The 18,437-nt window shown below is 41.6% G+C and overlaps 1 protein-coding gene across 1 annotated transcript in view; it reads left to right on the forward strand.

The window, feature by feature from the left end:
- FSHR (follicle stimulating hormone receptor) overlaps window positions 1–17,864 on the forward strand; it is a 202,353-nt gene extending 184,489 nt beyond the window's left edge. The window contains exons 9-10 of the mRNA XM_032177126.2: window positions 11,475–11,660; window positions 16,411–17,864. Coding sequence (XP_032033017.1) covers window positions 11,475–11,660; window positions 16,411–17,644 — 1,420 coding nt within the window. The 3' untranslated portion in view covers window positions 17,645–17,864. The remainder of the gene's footprint in view (window positions 1–11,474; window positions 11,661–16,410) is intronic.
- The last annotated feature ends 573 nt before the right edge of the window (window positions 17,865–18,437 follow it).

Raw genomic sequence — 18,437 nt, forward strand, 5'->3', positions numbered from 1 at the left:
GAATTAAGGGAATAAAATTTATGGAAAATCCATGGAATTAGGAAGCACTCCCCATGACTTAAAAAGGTAGAGAGTGATAATACATTCCCACATATTTTCATCTCAGTGCAGGATTCTGGCTGGAAGCCCGGCCTATAATTGCTAATTTCCTCTTCTCCCCCTGGGGCCAAAAGAATTGTTCACCTTAACATCAAGCCACCCTTTCTGGGGCTTTCAGATTAGTCCATAGATGTTCTTCAAGCCTCTCCCCCTGCTGACTTGAGATGCAAGAAGACAATAGCCTATTCCACATCCCACTTCTGCAACCAGATACACTAAACCATCTAAACCCTGGCCTGAGAGGTGCTTGTGTAGGTGTGCAGTAGACCAGCCCACCTCAGGTGATGAGTTAAGAGGTAAGAGTAGGAGTATGCGTAGGCTATTCAGACCACAGTAGGCGCAAATCATGCTGATCTTGACTGTGCCTTGGGTCAGATTGCTGTCCCCGCTCCCACACACACACAAAAAGACTGTGATATACCTGCATGCGGGAGTTTTACCGGAGGGTGCTCTCAGAATGTACAGGGAACCCTTGATGGAAGCAGAATCAGGGTAATGCATTTGCACCAAAAGGCTCAGCTGATCCCATGGGGAGATCTGGAGTTAAGATGCTCCTTCAAAGTTGTACTGAATTAAGGTAAGGAGCAAGTCCTCCATATTAAGAATCATTGGGTGCAGGCTGTCCCTGGGGAGGAGCCAAACACCTGGGGAGGAATAAGTCAGCTGAGGGCAATTCCCAGAGTAGACTCAGCTGTGAGCCACCTCAGCTGTCAGTGGTTCTCAGCTGTCCTAGAGCAGCATGTTCAGAGTTGAGTAGGTTTTGGGGTGGTATTTTTGTGTGTGTTTTTTTTTTAATCACCCATGCTGGAGTGCAGTGGTGCCATCACAGCTGACAGCAGCCTTAAACTCCCGAGCTCTAGCGATCCTCCTGCCTCAGCCTTCTGAGTAGCTGGGACTACAAGCGTGCACCACCACACCTGGCCATTTTTGTTGTTGTTGCAGAGACAGGGTCTCACTATGTTGCCAAGGCTGATCTCAAGCTCCTGGCCTCAAGTGATTCTCCTGCCTTGGACTCCCAAAGCACTGGAATTACAGGCGTGAGTCATAACACCCAGCCCCTACCTTTAGAATTTTTGATTCAGTAGGTCGGGGTTGAGGCCTGATAACTTGTATCTCTAACATCTTCCTAGTGAAACTGATGCTACTTGTCCAGAGTGCTCTCTGAGAATTACTGCCCTAGGACCAATGTTGGGAATTGGGGAGCCTTGCTCAGTCTCCAAAATATCTCCTCCACAAGCCAAATGTGGTGAATCTTCCTCCCTCACTGGCTCAGTCCTTTTCCTCCAGTGGATATATGCAAGGAATTCTAAGAAAATTAAGGGGCACACACTCAAACTGATGATAGCTCCTTTCCTGAAGGCAAAATTTCTAGCTGAGGGAAGAATAGGGAGCCTCTGAACACCTGAGGGTGCAAGGGTGCACTGTTCCACGCAAAGAAAGATAGATGCAGAGAAAGCCAGGGGCATACAAACAAGTTTCATCGAGTTTCAGAGGAGCAGCTCAGCATCCTCATTTCCCCCTTATGAGTCTTGACCTTGAACATCAGTAGCCATCTGAGTTTTTACCTGATATTCTGAACTCACTCAAGGTTGTTTTTTTTTAAGCAATCGAGCAATTGCTGTTTCTTTGCGAAACAGTTTCCTGTGGGGAAAATTTAATGCATTGCCTTTGCAGGCTGGAGCCAGTACAATCATATTCTGATGGTTTATCAAATTGATTTGGCTATAGCTCAGATTCATTTGATAGTTCAGATTCAAATGCTGAGTTATTTGTATAAGAATGATTCTCTTCCATTACCAGTGTACCCACAGTCCTATAGATAGTAAATTGCCTTTTTATCCAGCCTGGGATCATGAAAGAGAGGTCTTCTAGCCATCTGTCAGTGTAGTATACACCAGAAATGTGCTCTCACTTATGGAAATGATTGACCTGTAATAACATCTTTGCTGGGAAAAATAGAAATTGTTTTGTTCAAATCAAATTTGTGGCACTGGCTATAACACACTTTATTAAATGGGGCACAGAGTGCTTTTTAACTCCTGCCTCTCCTCTTAATACCTTCCTACCCATGCAGTCTCTCTTGCTACTTTCTGTATCTCAAAATGAAGAGTCCTAACAACGTTGAAACAATTTTAAAATACTAAATCTCTTCTGTGCAAGTCATAATCCCATGGGGTCTCCATTGGTCTTCTCAGGATTTAAATTCTCAAAACTACTCACTGCCTGAATATAGCATGTGTTGCAGTGTTAAAAGTGATGTTTTTAAAAGAAAGACCAAAATCATTAGAACAGACCAGCCTGAAATATAAAGTTTAAAAACACCAGCCCACAACTACCCCTCCCCGCTTGTCCAGCCCATCAGTTCCAGGCACAAGGGCAAGAATAAAGTAAACATTCTCAAGTACTCATTGAGGGCGTCAAGTCTTACATGACATACATTTAGTGGATGTTGATTAAACACCTACTGTGTGTCTGGCAAGGGGTAAGAAATATATGTAAAAACAAAAAGCGTACCTACGGTAATGCGTCTGGCCAAGGGATGAATGTTACTTCCCAGTACAATAAGCACTGCAGAAATTTTCACAAATGGCTATAGTAATATACAGCAGATGCCTAATAAATCCTTGTCATCATGTCACACAATGACTTTTAACACATGAAGCGATAGTGTGGGAGGAGACAACCTCTGTCATCCTAGGCCTGAATTTCTGCAAAAGCCACTTTGTCCCCTTCCTACCTTCAATCCTTTCCCCTTCTATTAGTTTACCAACTACTTATTGAACACCCACCATATGCTGGTATCAAGGTTCTCAAGACTAATCTTACAAAAATCCAGCTTTGAATAAACCATTCTTCTACTCATATAAATCCTAAACTCTTCTGCATGACTATCAAGGCTCAGAGACCTAATCCCATCCCATGGTTCCCTTTACTCCTCGAAGTATGATTTCCCAGAATAACTATTCTAAATACCCCTCCCTCACTGTGCCATGATTTATGTTCTGGGCCTCTCTCTCTAAGCCTATCTTTAGCAAATAGTCATTGAATTAGTCAAGGTTCTTCAAAGACAGAAACGAGAGAGACAGAGAGAGGAGAGGGGATTTTATTATTATTATTATTATTATTATTATTATTATTATTATTAAAGTTCTGGGATACATGTGCAGAACATGCAGGTTTGTTACATAGGTATACACGTGCCATGGTGGTTTGCTGCACCCATCAACCCATCATCTACATTAGGTATAACTGAAGGAGATAGAGACACAAAAAACCCCTCAAAAACATCAGTGAATCCAGGAGCTGGTTTTTAGAAGACAATAACAAAATAGATAGACTGCTAGCCAGACTAATGAAGAATAAAAGAGAGAAGAATCAAATAAACACAATAAAAAATGATAAAGGAGATATCACCACCGATCCCACAGAAATACAAACTACCATCAGAGAATACTATAAACACCTCTATGCAAATAAACTATAAAATATAAAAGAAATGGATAAATTCCTGGACACATACACTATCCCAGGACTAATCCAGGAAGAAGTTGAATCCTTGAATAGACCAATAACAAGTTCTGAAATTGAGGCAGTAACTAACAGCCTACCAACCAAAAAAAGCCCAGGATCAGACAGATCCACAGCCAAATTCTACTAGAGGTACAAAAAGGAGCTGGTACCATTCCTTCTGAAACTATTCCAAACAATAGAAAAAGAGGGACTCCTCTCTAACTCATTTTGTGAGGCAGCATCATCCCGATACCAAAATTTGGCAGAGACAAAAAAAAAAATTTCAGGCCAATATCCCTGATGAACATCAATGCGAAAATCCTCAATAAAATACTGGCAAACTAAATCCAGCAGCACATCAAGTCGGCTTATCCCTGGGATGCAAGCTTATCCACCACGATCAAGTCAGCTTCATCCCTGGGATGCAAGGCTGGTTCAAAATACACAAATCAATAAACATAATCCATCACATAAACAGAACCAATGACAAAAACCACATGATTATCTCAATAAGACGCAGAAAAGGCCTTCAACAAAATTCAACACCAGTTCATGCTAAAAACTCTCAATAATATAGGTATCGATGGACCATATCTCAAAATAATAAGAGCTATTTATGACAAACCCACAGCCAATATCATACTTAATGGGCAAAAACTGGAAGCATTTCCTTTGAAAACTGGCACAAGACAAAGATGCCCTCTCTCACCACTCCTATTCAACATAGTGTTGGAAGTTCTGGCCAGGACAATCAGGCAAGAGAAAGAAATAAAAGGCATTCAAATAGGAAGAGAGGAAGTCAAATTGTCTGTTTGCAAATGACATGATTGTATATTTAGAAAACCCCATCGTCTCAGGCCAAAATCTCTTTAAGCTGATAGGCAATTTCAGCAAAGTCTCAGGATACAAAATCAATGTGCAAAAATCACAAGCATTCCTATACACCAATAATAGACAAACAGAGGACCAAATCATGAGCAAACTCCCATTCACAATTGCTACAGAGAGAATAAAAATACCTAGGAATACAACTTACAAGGGATGTGAAGGACCTCCTCAAGGAGAACTATGAACCTCTGCTCAAGGAAATAAAAGAAGACAGGATTTCTTGGGGACATTGGCTCACATGGCTATGGAGGCTGAGGAGTCCATGATAGGCTATCTGCAAGGTGGAGAACCAGGGAAGCTGTAGCATGGCTTGGTCCAAACTTGAAAGCTTCAGAACCGGGGAGGCCATCTAATTCTCAGTCCAAGCAAGAGGCCTGACGTGCCCGTGTCAACAAGGAGACAGACGTGCGTTGGAGAGTAAGCAGAATGATACATTGGGTGGATTGACTTGAATACCATCCAGTGTTTAGGTGTCAGATTGGGAAGAGGCCTGAGAACCAGGGAAATTGACCATATAACTCTGAGTCTGAAGTCAAAGTCCTGAGAATCCAAGGGGGTTGGGGAGAGAAACTGGTACAAATCCCTGAGTCCAAAAGCCCGAGAACCTGGAGTTCTGATGTCTAAAAGTAGGGGAAGAAGGGGGACCCAGCTTCTGGGTGAGGGCATATCTTCCTTACTCAGTCCATGAATTCACATGCCAATCTCTTCTGGACATACCCTCAGACACCCAGATATAGTGCTTTACTAACTATCTGAATATTCTTTAATCCCCTGAAGTTGACACCTAAAATTAACTATCGTGGTCACAATAATGTACTCCCATGAAGATGTGAATAACTGATATCTTTTTTTGTTACTCCCCCCCGCCCATGCCCATGTATATTTGCATCATAAAAATGGAGAGTGTTTTCATAAAGGAATTAAAATCAAACATCCGATTTTTAGGCCATGCGGAAGAACTGTAGCCAACAAATAGACAGATCTGTGTGTGTATGAGTGTGTGTGTATGTTTTAGGAGAACAGAGCAAAAAAGGGAATATACTATAGTTAAGTCTCTAGCCAATATCTGAACAAGATCTACTTATCTCATCTTTGTCCCTGCTAATATAAATTTCTATGGAATTTTCTTAATTCACGGAGATACTAGAGATATGTTGTATTTTCTGTCAGTTCAAAATTTGGAAGTCTTGACAGGTTCCATGTTTGATACTTCAGACAGTAAGCTTTAAGTAAACACCTCCACAAAGACTTTTATTTCCCTGTCATCCAGGAACCACTTTTGCTTAAAAATTTGCTTTACTGAACTTTAAGTGACTTTGCCTTTTTCCTACCAAGAGCTCCCTCCTTCAACATCCACCAATGAAAGATCTCAATCCCAGGACACTGACAAGATGCCTTCGTCTCACAGCATCAAAGCCACCATGTGCAAATGGCAGCAGCACATGTGTCTTGTAGCTGGGATAAGAAGGAATCCAAAATCACAAGCTAGTTCCAGAACACTGAGAAATGGAAAGGCAATGAAGTTTACCAAGGAGGCTTCCCAATCTAACACCTAAACACTGGATTGCATTCAAGTCAATCTACCCAGTGTATCATTCTGCTTACTCCCCAAGGCATGTCTGTCTCCTTGTTGACATTGCACAAGGTTGCTCCCTTTCTTGGTAACTTTGATATTCTCAACCACATATACTTACCTGCTGCAGAAGCACCATTTTCCTGAGCTCACTTTAAGTCTAGATTTCTGGATTTCTCGGTCTGCCTTTCATTCATCTCCCCTTAGAATTAGCTCTTTTGTAAAATTTTGTCCAGCCTCTCATTTTTATTAAAATGCTGAGTCATGTCTGCTTATCAGACAACTACTTACTGAATAGATTTCATGAACCCAAATCTATGCCAGAAGTGATACAGAACACAAAAGCCTCTTAATAATGTCTGCTCTCAGGGTACTTGAAATCTGGCTTTGGAGACAAACAAACATACATGAAAAGACAACCACAGGAAACAATAGAAGGCATAAAACAAGGTGCAAGATTCTGCAATTTCTGGAAGTCGGAGAACATCACAGTTGGCTGGGGTGATCTATCTATTTCCTTTCCTAATCCTTCTCCAATGTCACTCCCCAGTATATCTTCAAACAAAGCAATAAGTTTCTGGGTACTCACTACATGAAAGGCACCACTGAGAATGCTAGAGCCTTCTACCTTCAAGGAGAGATAAAATACAAATAGCTAGTACATAAAGCAAAAGACAGTCAGTGGTAAGAGAGGCAGAAAGTATACAGACTATAATGCTATCGCACTCTTATTGGTTTTCAAGGAAAAAATACTTCTTCAACTGTTAAACATTATGGAGACCTCAGTGGAGTTTGTTTTGGTTCTCTATTGCCTCATGAAAATATAATGGCTTAAAGCAACCGTTCCATTTTGCTCACAATTTTGTGTCAGACATTTGGATGGCTGGCCCTGATCCATGCAATGTCAGCTCAGGCGGCTGACTGTGGGGCGGGGGGGTCCACTTCCAAGTTGTCCCCATCACTTATGTGCCTCACACATCTGTGCTTATTGGGTGTGTGTGTGCATGTGCGTGTGCGTGTGTGTTTGTGTGTGTGTGTGTGTGGTGTCTTCTCTAACTCTGTCCATACAGCGTCTCATTCTCCAGGACCTCTCTGCATGGTTTAGGCTTTTACCAATATGGCAGCCTTCAGGTATTCAGAGATATTTCATGGCAGCTGAAGACTCTGTTAAGACCAATGTAGAAGATGTCAGTGCTCTTAAAGGCTAGATTCATAATGAATAGCAACATTTCTATCATATTCTTTTGTCTGAAGACATCACAGTTCTGCCCAGATTCAAGGGGAGAACAAATAGACCCTCGATGGGAAAGAGTGTAAAAGAATTTGCAGTCATCTGTAATCTACCACAGAGTATATGAGATAATGGGATGATATTCCATGGAGTATAAAAATTTGTTTCTCTTTAGAATCTTCAATTAATCCAATTTTTATACTGTAAACTCAAGGGGGAGACATAATTAAGAAAAATAACCTGCTTTGTATTGCTCGTTTTGAAAAATGTGAAAAATGTTCATGAGAGGCAATGATGGCCTTGGTCTAAATTGTTCCTAAAGGACTTCTAAAATGTGTTTTTTATCTCATTTCTTGGAGGGAGTCCTGAATTGTTATAGACAAAACAGGGAGTTGGGTCTCAGCCTTTGTTCTTTCCACATTTGAGAAAAAAAGAGGAACCCAAATTACAGATAAGAACTTGGTCACAGAAAACAGGGCAAGTGTCACTAACAGAACTGGCTAGAAGAGGGGTTGCCAAAAGAGAGAAACCAGAAAGATCTCCTGTAGCAAAGAAAAAAGTTGGAAATCTCTAAAACAATGGGAAGTATAAATGGACAGAAGGCAGAGACAGCAGCAGAGATCAAAGATTCATCACAGAGACAAGGGTTCATGGACCAGACTCTGATCTCCAGGGACCCCAAATCTGAAGAATCATAATAGGGAGAGAGCTAGACAAGATGCCCTGGACCACCAGAACGTTTACCTTGTGGTGATAGCAATGAGCATTGTGAGAAGTAATTAGATTCCAGATGTATGTGGTATATAAAGTCAAGAAGTTTTTCTGAGAGTTTTGATATGGGGTATGAGAGAAAGAGAGGAGTCCAGGTAGGCATCAACGTTTTTGCATGAACAACTGGAAAGGTGGAATAGATTTTCAGAAAAGATCAGGAAGGCCATTTTTATTATCCAAAGTCTGACCTGCATATTAGACAACTAAGTGGAGATTATAAGGAGGCAAATGAATATGAGTCTGGATTTCAAGAAAAAGAAGCAACCTAGAAATACAAATTTCAGCACCATCAGCATATAAATTGTGTTTATGTCATAAGACAGGATAAGCTCAACTGCAGAGTAAGTGAAGATTGAGAAAAGAAGTCTAGGCACTGAGTTCATTGGCTCTCCTAAAGTTGGAGGTCATGGAGGAACCAGCAAATAAGGAGAAACTTCCAGCGAGCTAGGAGACAAGTATTACTAGAGATACAGAAAGTCACCAGGAAGGCATAAAATTTATAAATTTGTATGAGCCTTAAAAAGTTATCAAACGTATATAAGGCAAAAATTGACAAAACTAGAAGGATACAAATCCAAAATCATAGTTGGAGATTTTAATATAATTTTCTCAGTAGTGACAGAACAAAGAAGCAAAAAAAAATCAGTAAGTATATAGGAGATTTGATCTAACTGACAGCTAACAAGGAGGGGACTATGTATAAAATACACACACACAAAAATGCACACACACGTAACAAAGGTAATTGTTCTGAAAATGTAAATCTTCCTGAATATCAAACAGGGGATCAGTAGTCCAGAGACTGGCAACAGTAACCACTACTAACCCTAGGACTTGAGGAACAAATGAGGAAGTCATCTTACTGATGTCCAGGAACTGGGGCAACTGGTAGAAGCTGGATCCTCCAAGGATCTGTTCAACGAGAGCTGGAGTCACAGAGAAGACTCAGTTGCTGCCTGAGACAGAGGAGGGATGAGATATGCTCTTTTATCTATTCTCCAATATCCCACCAGTGCCATTTGCTAAACCCAATTGAAAGCTGATTGATAAGGTGGTACCTGGGAAATAGAACTGCAGGGATCATCCCTCCTGCAACACAGAGAAGAGCGTAGAGAAGGGCATGACATGAATGTGAGAGAAAACAGGCAAATGATCAACACACTGTATACAGTGACTTGTCCTTCATCCTAAGAGCAATGGGGAGTCATTAAAGGGTCTTAAGCAGGAAGTCACAATCTCATAGGCATTTTTTACATCTGCAGTACTAAGATTGCAACAGATGGTCATGAGGACAGTTATAAGACCTTTGCATTTGTCTAGGCAGAGATTGTGGTGACTTAGACCAAAGTCACAGGAGAGGATGGAAGAAGGCTGATTTGAAACACATTTAAAAGTTAGGCTTGAGAGAACAAGACACTGATGTCCCATGAGGGAGTCAAGGATGGCACCCAGGTTTCCATTATGAAAAACATGGGAAATTGGAAGAGTCATTCGCTGAGATGGAAAAAACAAGGAGGAACATATTTACAAGAAAGATGGTAACTTCAGTTTTGATGCAAGTCATCAAAATGGTGGAGTTCAAAGAACAACTGATTATCTGGGCCTGGAGTTCAGGAGTAGGATCTGAATGGGGATACACATTTTAGAAGCCATCAGCACATGCCTGGTATCTGAAACTAAGGGAATGAATGAGATCACCTGAAAAGATTGGGTATAGTCAGAAGGGGTATAGGTATAGAGAAATGCTAATATTTAAAGAACAGGTAAAAGAGAAGTAAAACAAAAGCATCAGAAAGAAGTCAATGGAGATGTCAGAGGAAAATAGGTCGAGGAGAATATGATGCAAAGAAAGAGAGTATCTCAGAAAGAAGGAGCATTCTACCTGGGAAATGTAATTACAAACTCAAGGATATCAGAACTAAAACATGGCCTTAATGAGTATTATTTCCCCAGAGGCCGAAGAGAAACTCAATTGAATTGTGAGATGAGGAAATAAAAGCATGAATAACTAGTATAAATTTGCTTGGGAAATGGAAGTGACAAGGCAGTACTTAGGGATGGGTTTCACTGGACAATAGGAAGCCATTATAAATTTTTGAGCAAGATAATTATACAATGAAAGCAAGACTTTGAAAATGTAATTTTCACCAGATTGTGAGAACATATGGGGTAGCAAATATATATTCACACCCCCAAGTTTCATTACTCTGAGTGCCTACTGCTTTGATTTACAGGGAATGCCAACATTAAAAGACTCTTCTTCCTCAAGTATATCCAAGGGTCCCCAAGGATGCTGAAATGAACTCATCCTGGTCATCACTTGCTACCACCCCCATCAGAAGTACCACCCATGGCCAAGCTGTTGGCCCCAACAGGTCCAAGCTGGTGCCATTTAAATCTCCTTGTTCTCACCAGCCGGTCTTGGTTTTGAAGGTTGCAACTACCAGTGGTACTGCCAGAAAAGCACCCACATCACTGGTGCTGCTGCCAGAAAGGATGGAACTTGCAGCCCGTCAGGGGCAGGGACCTGCTTAAACTGGTCATTTGTGCTGAGGTCTAATGGACAGGCAGAGACTTTCCTACCAAACAAGAACAACTGTCTCACTCTCACACTCTGTGTTATGTTTACTAAGAATAGTTGCCAGACACTAAGTGTTGTGTGTTGGTCAGGAAGTTTTTTATGTACTTTAACTCATCTAATTTTAACAACAACCCTCTGAGGTAGATAGGATTTTTGTCTTCCCATTTTACAGCTGAAAACTGAAACATGGAGAAGTGACATACTTGACCAAGGTCATAAATCTAATAGGGAGAGGGGCAAGGAACATAGGCAGGCAGGTCTGCTGTAGATGCCAAGTTCATAACCACCGCTCTGTACTGCCACTTGGACTTTGTGCTAACACTGCCCCTACCGCCTGCCAGACTCTTCTTCCTCTTGTAGTATATTTCCTTCTTGTCCCTTTTTCTGAAATTTGGCCACAGATTCTACTCCAGCTCATCAGAAATATTTTTATAGCTAGTTCTATGGTACAGACAAATGGTCTCAATCCCTTAGTCCCATGCAAATTAGCAGGTACAAATAGACTGTAGAAGGGAAGGTGGCTAATTCTACTCACCAGCAACACTTATGCCCCAAATTAGCCAGGATGTAAGTATATCCAGGAATCAGAGGGGCCTGTTATCTAACTCCTCCCACCAGGAACAGAAGGACCAGGACTCCTACAGAACCAAATGTCCTATTAGCCAAATATTGATCTGGCCAAGGTGTGTTGGAGGAACCGGAGTCTCTCTCCTGATCCATGTAAGAATATCACTAGTGTGTCTGCTATTTCGCCTGCTAACCAAGAGCAAAAAGTTTTAGGTCCATAGTAATCCTGTTATATTTACCTTTTCTCTTTATAGAGATATTTCAAGAACAAGGATCCATTCCCTGCCTAGCTATGGCTTAGAAAATCTTAAGAAGCTGAGGGCCAGGTCGACTTACAACTTTAAAAAGCTTCCTAGTCTGGAAAAGCTTGTCGCCCTCATGGAAGCCAGCCTCACCTATCCCAGCCATTGCTGTGCCTTTGCAAACTGGAGACGGCAAATGTGAGTCCATCCTTTGAGCCCTGCTCAGGCATTTCCCCAGTATAGAACTTAGGCCACAATTTCCACCTATCTGTGACATGAAGATAATCTACTTGCAGAGAGTTCCCTGTCTCAAGCCCTTTGGCACATTCTGGGTCAAAAATTCAGTTTGTGGAGAGTGAGGAATAGTTGAACTCTTTCATTTCTTCAAAAGTGGGCTCACAGGAGAGGGCCACCCATGGGGCAGAACATATACCAAGTACTAAATGAGAAAACATGAAAAATACTAAGCATAGTGCCTCAGAGTTGGTGCATAATATCTGTTTCCTCTTTCCTTTGTACCATTATAGATTTAATCCTTCAAGTCCCAAACTCTGCACCTGATAAATGCCCCATCCATGTCATCTTTGGCGGGGAGATGCATAAATGTCATGCCAGAGACTGATGTACATATCTGCAGCACATCCCAATCACTCTAAGCCTCTCTAATCTACCTTGGGATCTTACTACCTCACAGGGAGGATAAAGATTAAGACATCTCGTTACTTTGGCTTTCAAAGAAAGCCGGGTTCAAGGAAGCCCAGACTTAAAGAGGGTGATCTCAACAGAGACAAGTCCTAGTAGCTAACTGATTAAAAAAGTGAGGTAATCATAGACAAGATCTGGAGAGAGTAAAGAGAAAGTCCCTTGGAGATTGTACGTATGTTCCAGACATTTAAATGATCCACTGGAGGTAAGAACTTACTGAGTATCAGAGTTCTCAAAGCTCTCACTCTCCTCTGAGCTCGCCTACATAAGCCACACCATGTAGTTGCACTCATCAAATGATGTCTTTTCATTACTCTTATATACTAGCTTAGAACTAATACAGTTTTCCTATGATATTATTTCACTGTTTAACACAGTCTCCTCTATTATTCAACCTTTAACATATATTGACCAGTCCATGTGGACATATTCATTGCTCAAAAGCAAAACAAAAAGAGCAACAAAACAGTGCACACCCTAAAATGTTTTCAAAGTAGCTGGAAGTTTCTACTCAGACCCTTTTGGAGGATTTGTAGAAAAATAGCTGTTTTTCAGAATCCGCATGCATCATTGAGATATTATCCAGAATGGGCACTCTTCATAGATTAGCTCAAGAGCTAGGAAATTTCTTCCTGACAACCAGAATTCTTAAGGTGCTGGGCTGAAGCAGTGGCTTGCCTCTTTTATATTCCAGATAAGAATTATTCTATCCAGAGTGAGAAAGATACCAATTTTGCACCAAGTCCCTGGAACTGCATACCCCGAAGGAAAAATAAAGAACATTAAGATTGGCCAGGCAAGGTGGCTCACACCCATAATCCCAGCACTTTGGGAGGCCAAGGCAGAATAACTCCTTGAGCCCAGGAGTTTGAGACCAGCCTGGGTACGTGGTGGGACCTCGTTTCTACAAAAAAAAATGAACAAAATTAGCCATATGTGGTGGCGCATGCCTGTAGTCCCAGCTACTCGGGAGGCTAAAGTGGGAGGATTACTTGAGCCCAGGAGGTCGAGGCTTCAGTGAGCCATAATCGTGCCACTGTACTTCAGCCTGGGCAGCAGAGTGAGACCCTGTCTTTAAAAAAAAAAGAAGAAAATGTTAAGATCACAGTGAGAGCAGCTTGCAGTGTGCTATTTGGCCCAGTTTCAACACACCCCAAGAATTTGTTGTCTCATCGTGTTACTCAGACTCCTCTAGACATAGCCTCAAGGCTCTTCCAACCAGAATCTCCACATCTGCCTTATATTGTCACAGGACATGAGGTCTTCTCTGATCCCTCTAGATCGCTCGGCTCTCATCCCTCTAGGTTGCTGCTGTAATTTACCATCCAGGCCTGTTGGGGTACAGCAAGGGAGAGGAACATGGTTCTTCCACAACGTGCCAAAATGGAGTAACAAAAATTGCGATAGGTGGTTTTCATTTTTTATTTTTAGCAATGGGTATTTGATTTTCATGTTTATCAAATTCACACACACAAACACCACAAAATAATTATGTTATTCAGAAGATAATTTCAGATTTATTCCTTCAATAGTGTCATTTCATTGTATATCATAGTAGGTGTGGTTTGGTAGTGGGATTCAAGTTTTAACTTGCATGATGAAATTATTCTCCTGATCCTCATTTGGAAATAATGCCCAGAGTGTAAACATGAGTCCCCTGTGACTCAAACTTTGGCTAGTGGTCCTCCTGGACTGTTCCTGGACTTTTCCTGGGCTCTTCCCAAAAGTTCATATCAACTACACTCTTCATTTGTCATTGAACCAGATATTTCCTTGTCATAATTCTGTATTCATTTTGCATTACTTTGCTCTCATTTTATTCTTCAATTTTTATTGTTAAATACAATAAAAATTGTGTTTCTTCACAACTCAATGTTGTGAAGGCCATTTCTTCACAATTCAATATTAAATTGACATGCTGTGGCATATGCTTCTAAGTACCCACACAGGGCCTAGACCTCAACAAGAATTCCATAAGTAATCACCATCATTTGTCTTTGTACTGCTGACATTTGCTGAGTATTCACTGCCAAGCACTGTAATACTCTGTATCTTTATCTCATTTAATTCCCACAATGGTAATATCATTATTATTGCTTTCTCACAGAGACAGAAACTAAGGCTCAGAGATACTAAATAACTTGACCTACACTGACCAAACAGATCCAAATCTGGTCTGCCTGCCTCCAAAGCTTAGGCTCTGCGACACTGCTATGCCACCCCCAAGCATCTGTTCACTGACTGATCAGAGTCCAAGAGTGCCACTTTTTAAACTGACCCTAAACTGAGTTCCCAACTCCTTATGATAGTCAGGATTTTCCAAAGTACTACGGAGGCAAGACTCGATGTCCCCTGGTTTCCACTTTTGTTTCTGTTCTTATCTCAGAGACGTAAGTTATTTAATTTTCTCCTCACTTCATGTCAGTGGGTCACTTCTGTTTCAGAAAAAGAGAAGCACAATATTTAAAATATATGGACAGCAGTGTCAACAATAAGAATCTTCACAGACGACGACCATAAGCCTCAGGAAGTGAAGGCTGTTTCTGGAGAGTTAAGTCAGATCTCAGTCCAATGAACCAAACTGCAGTCAGCAAGTACCAGGTTACTTACTTTCTCTTCCTGGAATCAGGCTGCAGCTAATTCAATAACAGGGTTTAAGAGTCTAGAGTTAGACTAAGGACCACAGGATACCCCTCTTCTCCCCTCTATACCCATTATGGAGCTTGCCTCACCTTTCTTGGAAGACCACTGACTAAACCAAAACATTTTCTGGGCTCCGTTTCCATTCACTTTCAATTCTGTATATGTTAATCATTTAGCCTTAAAACAAACAAACAAACAAAAAGAATCCCTTAGGCCAAGGGAAAATGACTTCCTGGCAATTCAATTCACTTCCCAGGGGTGAGAGAAGAGAGGACGGCACACTTCCTAACAGCCCCTTCTCATCCAGGTTGATGGGGCAAGGTTCAGTCCCTGTATAATAGGTTGGAACACCTGGCAAGACTCATCCTTTAGCATCAAATGGAGTCTTTACCTCCTCCACTCCCCCAGCCACCTCTTTGCTTCTTATGAGGGTTTTGGTACTTACTTCGCCACTTATATCTGAGGTTATGTCAAGGTTTAAAAAAATACAGTCAACTTAATATTGCTATGAACTTGCCCCTTGGGGAAGGAGGGAAAGATACGCATGTGTATGTGTGATTTTTTTTTTTTTTTGCATCCAAAAAGGTCCCAACGTAAGGCTTATTCCCATTCCATAAGCCTTTACTTCCAAACAGAAGTATTACCTTCCATGTCTCTATATCCAGAGTATTGATAGACTACTCTGGGGTAGAATATTTATGGGTATACTCGTGGATTGAATATTTATCACCTGGATTTCATTCAAATCCCTCTGTAAGTACCTCTATCCTGTTGACAAGGCCCCTTGTACATTTGGGTTTAAAGGCAAAACCAAGACAGTAAAGTGAGCCCAAGGAGAGCTAGGCTGCCCAGAGGATGAGTTCCATTCTTAGAATAAATTAGGTCCTTTTGCAACTTGCATTGTTCTTTGGGGCACTCACTAGGAAACTGTTCAATATGAGAGAGCCAGGCTTACCTTGCAGACAAACACATGCCTGAGGCCTATTGTGGCCCCCAGAAAGTGAGATAATAAAGAACAGGAAAGACCCTGGTAACATTTCAGGCAAAGTAGCTGGCCTCCTAATAGCCTGAGTACCAAAGAGCCAGGGAATAGGGGCTGGCTGGGAACTAACTACAGATTTTGATCCCCTAATTTATGTAGACAAGAGAAGCAAATAAGTTCTCATTTGAGTCAGAGAACAGTCTGGATCTCCCAGTGATTTGAGTGTAGACGAATAGGAATATGTCCTACTCAGATGTATTAAGAGATAGCTGGATCAAGATGGGAGAAGGAAAAGGGTAGAGTTGATACTAGTTCTGTAAATTACTTTCACTTAACAGCAAGGCTTTGTCTCAGGCGCCTTCCTCCCCACATTCAGGTTGTGGCAAGATGGTTTCCCCAGTGAGCCATCCAACTCTAGTAATATATATACAAGTTGTTATATTCATTTACAGTAAGCAGCATTAACCCTTGAGCTTAGCCTCAAGGGCAGGTATGATGTGAGAAGAAAAGAAAAAATCTCAGGAAGAAACCCATCATTTCTACCCTGCACAAAGACAGTGATGTATTTGCTATTCTGGATCTGAGATGTTGATTCTATTTCTTTTTGTATTTTTCTAGCTCTGAGCTTCATCCAATTTGCAACAAATCTATTTTAAGGCAAGAAGTTGATTATATGACTCAGGCTAGGGGTCAGAGAGCCTCTCTGGCAGAAGACAATGAATCCAGCTACAGCAGAGGATTTGACATGACGTACACTGAGTTTGACTATGACTTATGCAATGAAGTGGTTGACGTGACCTGCTCCCCTAAGCCAGATGCATTCAACCCATGTGAAGATATCATGGGGTACAACATCCTCAGAGTCCTGATATGGTTTATCAGCATCCTGGCCATCACTGGGAACATCATAGTGCTGGTGATCCTAACTACCAGCCAATATAAACTCACTGTCCCCAGGTTCCTTATGTGCAACCTGGCCTTTGCTGATCTCTGCATTGGAATCTACCTGCTGCTCATTGCATCAGTTGATATCCACACCAAGAGCCAATATCACAACTATGCCATTGAATGGCAAACTGGGGCAGGCTGTGATGCTGCTGGCTTTTTCACTGTCTTTGCCAGTGAGCTGTCAGTCTACACTCTGACAGCTATCACCTTGGAAAGATGGCATACCATCACCCATGCCATGCAGCTGGACTGCAAGGTGCAGCTCCGCCATGCTGCCAGTATCATGGTGATGGGCTGGATTTTTGCTTTTGCAGCTGCTCTCTTTCCCATCTTTGGCATCAGCAGCTACATGAAGGTGAGCATCTGCCTGCCAATGGATATTGACAGCCCTTTGTCACAGCTGTATGTCATGTCCCTCCTTGTGCTCAATGTCCTGGCCTTTGTGGTCATCTGTGGCTGCTATACCCACATCTACCTCACAGTGCGGAACCCCAATATCATGTCCTCCTCTAGTGACACCAGGATCGCCAAGCGCATGGCCATGCTCATCTTCACTGACTTCCTCTGCATGGCACCCATTTCTTTCTTTGCCATTTCTGCCTCCCTCAAGGTGCCCCTCATCACTGTGTCCAAAGCAAAGATTCTGCTAGTTCTGTTTTACCCCATCAACTCCTGTGCCAACCCCTTCCTCTATGCCATCTTTACCAAAAATTTTCGCAGAGATTTCTTCATTCTGCTGAGCAAGTGTGGCTGCTACGAAATGCAAGCCCAAATTTATAGGACAGAAACCTCATCCACTGCCCACAACTCCCATCCAAGGAATGGCCACTGCTCTTCAGCTCCCAGAGTCACCAATGGTTCCACTTACATACTTGTCCCTCTAAGTCATTTAGCCCAAAAGTAAAACACAATGTGAAAATGTATCTGAGTGTTGAATGATAATTCAGTCTTGCCTTTGAAGGGTATGTCACAAGTAGCTGACAGTGCTTCTACATATTTCATCTAATTTAATATTCCTGGCAGACCTTTAAGGTAAATTGGTCAGGAACTATTAATTCCATGTGATACATTGGGAAGCTGAATTATTAGTAACAACAATAATTAAAGAATGCAATACTATATTACATATTTTATCCTTATATATGTTATTTTTGAACATTATGTTCAAAGTGCTTTTGTTCAGATATCTCAAGTGATCCCTGTTAAATAAGCAGGACAGGGATTATTCTTGGAGTTTTACAAATGAGGACACCAAGACTCAAAGAGTTAAGTGACTTGTTCAAAATTGTTTGGTTTGTAAGAGGCAGAGCCAGGATTAGGTATTCCAACTCCCAGAGAATTTCCAAGAGAAGCACCATGGTATTCATTCATTCATTCATTCATTCAACAAATATTAATTGAACACGCATGTGAAGCCTTTGTAATGCATCAATGTGGATAGGCTGAAATACATTTCCCAGAATTCCCTTCCTCATGTGTTTCCAGTTAGAGTGGGCCATAGTGAAGACTCTAGGAAAATAGGAGGGCAGAGGAAAATGGCAGCCATTCTGTAGCTCAGCACACTTTGTTGCTGATGCTGACTCAGCTCACTGCTGTGAAGCAGCAGCTGGGTCTCCAATTGCTCCAGCCTTCCCTGGATCCTCCTTCAGGTTCTCAGACTCGTCCTGGGCCAGGTATATTTGTTAAGCTCCATGATA

The sequence above is a fragment of the Hylobates moloch genome, unplaced genomic scaffold (genome assembly GCF_009828535.3).
Source record: "Hylobates moloch isolate HMO894 unplaced genomic scaffold, HMol_V3 SCAFFOLD_15, whole genome shotgun sequence".
Taxonomy (NCBI): Eukaryota; Metazoa; Chordata; class Mammalia; order Primates; family Hylobatidae; genus Hylobates; species Hylobates moloch.